The sequence below is a fragment of the Macroventuria anomochaeta genome, assembly GCF_010093625.1.
Source record: "Macroventuria anomochaeta strain CBS 525.71 unplaced genomic scaffold BU25scaffold_1, whole genome shotgun sequence".
Taxonomy (NCBI): Eukaryota; Fungi; Ascomycota; class Dothideomycetes; order Pleosporales; family Didymellaceae; genus Macroventuria; species Macroventuria anomochaeta.
In genome coordinates, this window is record NW_022985362.1 from 497589 (window position 1) to 506742 (window position 9154).

Below are 9154 nucleotides of genomic sequence, written 5' to 3' on the forward strand. Positions count from 1 at the left end.
AGTACAGAGTATACTGTCTGGCTCGAGAGCGAGTGAGATTCCAATAACAAAGTTGATTGACGAGGTTGAACACGATGCCATAAGGGCAGCGTGTCTACTTGCTATTTAATTGAGCAGAGGATTGCTTAGATCGCTCGGTACTGAGTATACTGATCGTACCGAGTATACTGCTCGGGTCGCTCGAGTTGCTCAACTGAGAGTGATGATCATACTGAGTATCGCCGACGCGGCCCACCGCTCGGGTCGATCGATACTACAGTTCCTCGGCTCTCTCGTTTCGTTACGTAGTCCTGTTCGTTCAGTGTTGTTGCGGGTTGCCCTTTGATCGTAACAGATAGGTGGCCTAAATTATGTATAACCTTGAAAGGTATGTAGTAACACGCAGTGGTGAATCCTACTGACTCTAGATGTCTTGTAGAGAGCTTTGATCTACTCTACACAACAGTTCTACGCAGCGTGACAACAAACCTTACTCATGCTAGAAGTGGGTATCAGGTACGGCTGCCTACAGATCGGGAATAAGAGCTGCCTAAGGCAAGGATCTCAGTGCTGGGGTCTTTAGCCACAACGCGCAATGCGGCTCGCAGACATCTCAGCACGCTACCGCTGCTAGATGTCGCTTAGAACGCACGGCCGATCACACGCGTTTTGACGATCTTGCCGGTCGCGCGGAGAAACCACCGGGATGCACACTTCTTACCTTAAGTTGACTCTTTGAGTGTGCAGTCTTGATCTTTGCCATCTTGGCTTTCTTTCTAGACCACCGAGGTCTCCCCAAGTGCACACTGTTGCGAACGAACAAGGGGAGAGTCGATGGACGGCACTGACAAAACAAGCGATAGCGTGGTCAACAACGCGCTTCTCAGCGTCGGAGGCTTATGTGCTGGGAGAGCAAGAGCTGCAAAATAGACGCACGCTAGACCTGTTAATTTATATGCGTGGTGGGTACAATCCGAGCACCTGAAAGAAAATGTGCCTCGTTACACCGTGCGTCCCGGCACGTAGGGACGGACCTTACATATGTTGCAGATCTTCTCTGTTGGTCACTCTCAACAAGTTAGATATATGGAAAGCTGTAGATACCGAAGTTGGAAAACATTAAGATTACCTCCACAACCAGCAATAATTCTGCATCATCTCCACCATTTGTCTCGCCTGTATCAGTTCACCCTGACTTCATTCCCCCGCGACATCATTTATGTCTTGTTGAGCATATTTGCATCTCCCGAGTCACAGTACCCGATTTCTCGTGACTAGTCTCAGCGTCAGATTCCGTCTGATAATGACCATCCACTCCATCGAAAGTGTACAGCAGCGGAAGTTTTGCAGACTCGTCGAACAGCACCCAGCGCTTCCACCTCCTCGAATTTAGCGCATTGAAATTTTGGTTTCTCCTCGCTCCCCGCGCCTTCCACCACCATCACGCCAGCCTTCAACGGTATGTGGAAGCTTCGAACCGGCTTCATTGTCCCGGAGAATACTCCAGGATTAGTGAAAATTACCTCCAAAGTAACAGCCTTCTATCCACAAACACAGTGATGGAAAGATGAGGTATGGCAGCAGCACTGATTGAACAACCCCAAGCAGAACAGATTGTCACTCCCCGAAATTAATGGGCAGAATCAGCGTTACAGAACAGAAAACGGCAAACACATGACTTAGGTGTATGCGGCTTGATTAATGCATCATGGAAAGCGAATGCAAGTTCCTGGATTGGATTGATTGATCCAACGTCCCTAGGTATTAACAAGCCAAACGGCACGCGACCGAATCCCACCAGTACACAATAATTTGGCCGGGTTACTGCATCTGGTATGAGTGTTTATCTCACCGCTCTAGTCCTCTAAAGCCAAGCAGTTGGGCTTGCAACCTCCGTCCAGCGGCGTATTACAACGCGTCGCTAAGAACTTTAGTATCCATTCACGAGCCTCCGAAGATGTGGTCTAAATCTCCGCTGGGGTTGTTTGCTGCGTACCAACTGAACCGCCTCCCACCTATCTCGATACACTCAGCGGCATCTTGAGAAATAACACCATGCCATTGTTCTTGCAAGCTATTCCACTCACCATAATTGTCAACGTCAATATCAATGCATACTCGGCCAATGCCGTAGGAGGTTCACACCCATCAAAGTCAGGGCTTGTCCCACTCATGAACCGTATTAGCCAGCTGCTGTGCGCATCGACGCTTGCCAAACCAGAACCACAGCATAGAGGGTGCGGCCTGAGTGCCCTCTTGTCAACAGATGAATGTTCACTTGAGCACAGCACGACCGTCCTGCGAGTAGGTCGATATCAAGGAGTCACTTTCGATACGTACTTGTCTGTGGTAGGTGACGTGTACTGCTACGTAAGCGCCATCCAAAGGGCTATTCTAAAGGGTTTGAGACTATCGAAAAACTAAAATGTCAACTCTTCAATGTGTGCGCCTTAGGCCGCGTACTTTGACCGGTGCCCGGCATGTTTCATCCGCGTTGTACTCCCCAAGGTGGTGAGGTATTATCTGATCATGAGCTGCTGTTACCCTCGAGGCACTATTGTGGCTGTGCTTTACCGGACCTGACTTGCTTACGATCACTATGTTGGGGTCTTGCTGAAGGTCCTGTTCTAACAGCTGGCGTCGTCATTGTGGATTATATAGCAGGGTATTGAGTCGCGACACACCAACTCAGGTTCGCGCGTTCCTTTTGTAGAACGAATACGAGCTGTGTAGACTCGCGCTGTGTTAGCAACGGAAGGATTCGAGGCTGTGCAAAGAACTACATGATTACACAAGTGGCTTGATTCTACTACAGGAAGGTCCCTCATTTCAGAGTACGATGGGTACGAACATCGATAGCTTGCTTGCCCAATTCACATACCAGCAGTGCAGTCCTAATCTCTGCTTCATATTATCGCACAGGAGCCAAGGCTGTCTTCGACATTTATTTGTTGCTGCCTCAAACACCCGACACTTTGTCAAATTAATGCACCATTATCCTTCTTTATGTCCCTATGCATGCGCTAGCACCAGCATTTGCTCAACCACAATTCAGCCCTACCCACCATCTTGGGTCCTGCTATGCAAACGTTCTTGCAGCTGCCACGTGTGTGCCTGTTCAGACAATCCAATTGCACGGTATCGCGCTGAAACTGTCCATGTCCAGTCAAAAAGAAACGTGCCATATGGCAGCAATTATATTGGTCTATTCATGTCTTCCTAGGCCTCCACGTTGATTTTCGAGCAGGAAACCTGCTGCGCCATGTGCTTTCAAGAGGGGAGATTGGTTCGGCTCAGGCATCCGGATCAGCAACGTGATTCGCTTGCGGAGAACAATAAGAAACACATTAGAAGACTGGAAATGAGCTTCTGCGGTTTGACAATTCTCCTTGCTGTGATGGTGATGTGGATCAGCTGTGGCACGGTCAGCAAGATCAAACGCACGGCGATGGATACCGCCGCATGCCGATGTGTTGTTTGAGAAGGTCGAACAGCCAAGCATATCAGGCGTTCTTATGACCTGTATTGACAGCATTGGAATGTGAACTGCTGCACCGTACAGAATGGTCTGTCTGTACGCTTGGATCAGATGGGTAGATGATAACACGCTAGGGGGACCTGCATAACCATCGTCATGTTTCCGCCAAGCTAGACCTACCATCTCCTTGGTAATACCGTCTTCACGGTGTGAGTGGTTTCGCTCGTGTTAACCCCGCTGCGCGAGTCGTGAGCTCCTGCTGGAGCTGCCTGATCTTGTGGCTGAGCAGGGCAAACGAACCCGCTTAACTATCGTCTTCACAAGCAAGATTAAGAGTCGTAGCAAGCGGACCGGAGCTGTGCGCAACGCTCGCGGGAGATTATATAAAGACCCTGGCATAGATTGGAGGTTGCATTGTTGTTTCGAAACTCTGACCTGACAGCTGCATCATCACTTGGGCGCCCTTGCCAACTTAAGCTTCTACTTCCCTCTTCAGTCGCTCCTTTCCCCTTCCTACCTTCCTTCACACCTGCAGCTATTTATCAGCGAGTTCATTCAATAATCAGACTTTTAAACTGTCGATCAAGAAATCAACACACGACCGCACATTATGAAGGAATGCCCAACCTGCCGCGGACTCGGCACGATCAAATGCGATGAGTGCAACGGCACAGGGCAAAATTGCACCGGCTGCAAACGAGATGGCACACTGAAGTGTCATGTCTGTGAGGGATCAGGCGCCATTCACACCAACTGAATCCGCATACCTCCGGATTCAGGCGGGCATGCATGTTCCATCTGTAACATGCGACCTGGGGGAATACGAACGACTTGCACAGGGGTACGTGGCTTGATACGAGCACAACCACTCGACGCCTTCCTTCGAGGTCCAGGGTGTCGTCTTTTGGTGTCTCGAAAGTCTGCGGAGTTCGAACAGAGCAATTGCCAACAATGTCCCTGCACCATTGCAAATCCGACCGACCGACCGCAAATTACCGCAGACTCCAACGCTGACACGTCTCAGATAATTTCGCCTGATCGTCCACGATCAGGCCTATCAGTGCGCAGGCGCACTGCAGGTGCACGGCTGTTGTGGGGGATGCACAGGTAGGATTGATGCTGTGCATGCGACGCAATTTGCTCTCTCGCGCGATACCCAATTTCCGAAATATCCGAGTTTTGATTTGGCGTTGGAAAACATTCCGGGTTCTTTTATTGGCTGGCTTTGGCCTCATTTAGGGTTTGCTAGAATCCAGGTTTTCGTGAGGACGAGGATCTTTGGTGCAGGATTGATGAGATGAGTGGTGAGGTGTGGCGCGTCGGCCTGAGCGGAGTATGCCCAGGTGATGCCTCAACATGCGTTCGGTCGAAGACAGAATACTGAAGATGACAATGCAACATCTTTAGCATACTTCGGTGATGATGAGAAATCCAGGTGTTGCCATTGAGGAAGCTGGTGTGTACGAGAGTCATCAATCCTGGATATCTCGGAACGATTCGAACAGTATTTGACGTAGTGCACCGAACTGACAGAACCTACGATTGAGCAAAAGATCCCTTAAGCAACAAGAAAAAATCGAAGCAATTGGTGAGTGCATGAATTGTGTGGGCAGCGCATGTTGCAACTGTTCACTGTCAACCACATCACTCAAACCGAGCAAAGGCAAAAAAATGTTTCCGGTACCGGGAATCGAACCCGGGTCTTTCCGGTACTTCAAATCCGAAGATGTGAAAGCGGAATATCCTAGCCTCTGGACTATACCGGAGATGGTACTGTTGATGAAAAATGGTTCAAATATAAAATTTATGTAGCAAACATTTCAATCTTGAATTATTGTGATGGATGGTCATTGCGGACAACGAAAGGTTTGCCGATAGTGCCCGACAGAGTTCATGTGCATCAACAATCCAGCTACCATACGACGATGCGTTACCATCAGCCCTTTGAAGTTGCTCTGTTCTTTCATATCGGGAGTAAACGTCATTTACAACTAAGTTCTATCCAAGCGAGCCAAGGACGCACGGTGTCCCAGGACAGGTTTGCACTTCGGACCTTCGCCATCTCTGATCATGGATAGTGTAGACTTGCAGTCAACGTAGTAGTGTTTTACAGTCGATCCCCCTCCAGAATATCAGCCTCGGACGACTGTCGCCACAGTCATATGTAATGTACTCGAGTTCGATGGCTTGTTCATTGAGTTCGCAGATACAGAAGCCGCCGTACCCTCCTATCGTTACCCCCATTGCAAAAAGCGAGTGAACTGATCCAATTGAGACTATTGCATTTAAGGATGTTGAGGTGAATTTAAAGTGCGGACAATCAAAAGCGCATTAACACAAGGTGGTGGTGGTCGCGGAAGCGCGGCCGTTTATGTAGGAGCCTTTGCTGCGTCTCCGCCTTGGTGTCGCTGCCTAGGATTGAAACCTCAGTGGCCTGGTCCCACTAAGTCCTGTACATGGAGCTGGTGGCTGGGCACTCGCTGACTACACAGCCCCAATCGTCTAAAGAGCACCAGCTTGTAGCCTGATCGACCCGCTCCGTGATGTACGGCGTGTGCGCTGGGCGACAGATGTTTACTTGTGCCCTGCGCTGACCCTTTTCACTCGTACACTTGCATCGCGATCGATCTAACTGGGCAAACGGTCATCGTTTGTCAAGAACATGTGGGCACCGCGATGCGTCTTCTGAAGCGCTTGCCGAGCGGCGCGTTCGAGCTAGTGTCGTTCAGCGACAACGACGCTCCTCCGTATGCTATCCTCTCACACACCTGGACCGAGGGCCAAGAAGTCACGTACAATGAGCTGGTGGCCGGTACAGGCAAAGACAAGACTGGCTACGCCAAGATCTGCTTCTGCGGTGAACAAGCTGCAGCAGACGGCCTCGAGTACTTCTGGGTCGATACCTGCTGCATCGACAAGTCTACCAGCGATGAGCTCAGTACAGCGATCAACTCCATGTTCCGCTGGTACCAGCGTGCATCCAATTGCTACGTATATCTGTCGGACGTCTCGGTGCCGGACGAGATCATCGATACTGAAGCCTTCCGGATAGCGTGGCAGGAAGCCTTTCGACGGAGCCGATGGTTCACACGAGGCTGGACGTTGCAAGAGCTCCTGGCGCCACCCAGCATCGAGTTTTTCTGCAAACAGGGCAAGCGGCTGGGTAGTAGGGTGTCTTTGGAGCAGGAGATCCACGAGATCACCAGAATCCCTGTCACGGCCCTGCGCAGACAAAGCCTCAACGAGTTCAGCATCGAGGATCGAATGAGCTGGGCAGCCACACGCTCGACAACACGGGAGGAGGACAAAGTGTATTGTCTGTTGGGCATTTTTGGTGTGTTTCTGTCGCTCATATACGGAGAAGGAGAAGCATACGCCACCCTACGGCTGAGAGAAGAGATACGGAAGCGGCAGGAGGGCCGCGGAACTGGCAGCTCGCAGAACCTGCCCGGTATGTCCTGGCTTAGCGAAGTAGCATACTTCTATGTGAGTCATACACAGCTAACTGTATATAGTCTTCTCGTCGCTGCCTTTCCCCAGGAATGAACATTTTGTCGGACGAACGGACGAGCTCCGATCTCTCGAACAGCACCTCCTCATCTCCAACACGCATCGGCGTATGACAATATATGGATTGGGAGGGTGCGGGAAGTCAGCGCTTGCCATCGAGTTTGCATATCGCACTTTGGCAACACATGCTAGACTGGTTCTCTGGGTGCCTGCAATCAGCCAGGAGAGCTTCGAGCTTGCATACCGCGAGATTGGGGGACGCCTCCGTATACCAGGCATCAGTGATGACAACGCGGATGTCAAGAGGCTTGTTCAGGAAACTTTAAACTCAGAGCGCGTGGACAATTGGCTGATGATCGTCGATAACGCTGATGATCATGAGGTGCTCTTAGGTACCACGAACAGTAATTCGAAACCAGCTCGACTGAATGACTATCTCCCACGCAGCGACAGAGGCGCGATCCTTTTCACTACTCGGAGCAGGAAGGTAGCTGGAGCTCTGACGCAGAGCAGTGTCCTAGGGCTGACCGACATGGGCAAAGCTGAAGCCAGGCAGTTGTTAGCGCTGCGGCTGACGCAGCAGTCATTGTTTGACGGCGAGACTGCTTTTGACGAACTGCTTGAGGCGCTCACATATCTGCCGCTCGCTATCGTGCAAGCAGCCGCTTTCATGAACAATAACGACGTGTCAGTAAGCAGCTACGTATCATTATTCCGACAGACTGGTGCAGAGGCCGAGCTCTTCAACCAGCACTTCTATGACCCCAGCAGATACGAAGGACTGGACAGCACAATCGCAAAGACCTGGCATATCTCTTTCGAGCAGATACTCAAGGAAGACCCCCTTGCCGCGGAATACCTCTCGTTCATGGCGTGTATAGACCGTGTCAATATCCCGCAGTCACTACTGCCTTCCGGGAAGTCTTTGGTGCAGCAAACGAAAGCGTTGGGAACACTTAGAGGGTATGCATTCATCGCAGAGCGCCTACAAACGATACAAGAATCAGATGGAGACAAGTTCTTCGATATGCACCGACTGGTCTATAAGGCGTCTGTCCGGTGGCTTGACAGACACAATGAGCGTACAACCTGGGTGGACGCAGCGGTAGCGCGGCTCGAAGAGCTAGTGCCATATGGCGGGCATGAAAACAAGGAGGTGTGGACGATGTACTTGTCACACGCAATCCATGTGGCTGGAATCCATGGTATAGTGGGCAAAGCAGCCAGCGCTTCGCTTTTAGATCGCGTAGGGCGGTGTCAAGCAAGCCTCGGGCAATATTCGGCAGCAGAGACAACACACCAACAGGTGTTGTCGATCAGAGAGAAGGTGTTTGGGCTTGAGCATCCAGACACGCTGACGAGTATGAGCAACGTAGCAGGAGCACTCAGCGGTCAGGGAAAGTACGCTGAGGCAGAGAGGATGCATCGCGAGACGCTCGGGCTAAGAAAGAAGGTGTTGGGAAACGAGCATCCACACACGCTGACGAGCATGAACAACGTAGCGCTAGCACTTAGCGATCAGGGAAAGTACGCTGAGGCAGAGAAGATGCATCGCGAGACGCTCGGGCTGAGGAAGAAGGTGTCGGGAAACGAGCATCCAGACACGCTGACGAGCATGAACAATGTAGCGCTCGCACTTAGCGATCAAGGAAAGTACGTGGAGGCAGAGAAGATGCATCGCGAGGAGCTAAGGCTAAGCAAGAAGGTGTTGGGAGACGAGCATCCAGACACGCTGATGAGCATGAGCAACGTAGCGGCAGTACTCAGCCGTCAGGGAAAGTATGCTGAGGCAGAGAAGATGCATCGCGAGACGCTCAGGCTGAGGAAGAAGGTGTCGGGAGATGAGCACCCAGACACGCTGACGAGCATGAGCAACGTAGCAGGAGCACTCAGCGATCAGGGAAAGTACGCTGAGGCAGAGAAGATGCATCGCGAGACGCTCGGGCTGAGGAAGAACGTGTTAGGAGAGGAGCACCCACACACGCTGACGAGCATGAGCCACGTAGCGGCAGCACTCAGCGGTCAGGGAAAGTACGCTGAGGCAGAGAAGATGCATCGCGAAACACTGGAGCTGAGAAAGAAGGTATTGAGAGACAAGCACACAGTCACACTGGCGAGCATGAGCAACGTAGCAGGAGCACTCAGCGATCAGGGAAAGTACGCTGAGGCAGAGAAGATGCATCGCGA

The 9154-nt window shown here is 51.3% G+C and overlaps 1 protein-coding gene and 1 non-coding gene across 2 annotated transcripts in view; one reads left to right on the top strand and one right to left on the bottom strand.

Moving 5' to 3' along the window:
* Nucleotides 1-5132: 5132 nt before the first annotated feature.
* On the bottom strand, nucleotides 5133-5223 carry BU25DRAFT_t11. The gene has a single exon. It is a non-coding gene; the product is annotated as a tRNA-Glu (tRNA).
* Nucleotides 5224-5962: 739 nt separating this feature from the next.
* The window catches only part of BU25DRAFT_4015 (kinesin light chain 1), a 3982-nt gene continuing 790 nt past the window's right edge, over nucleotides 5963-9154 (top strand). The window contains exons 1-2 of the mRNA XM_033699689.1: nucleotides 5963-6908; nucleotides 6973-9050. Of these exons, the coding sequence (XP_033567523.1) occupies nucleotides 6134-6908; nucleotides 6973-9050 (2853 nt within the window). The 5' untranslated portion in view covers nucleotides 5963-6133. The remainder of the gene's footprint in view (nucleotides 6909-6972; nucleotides 9051-9154) is intronic.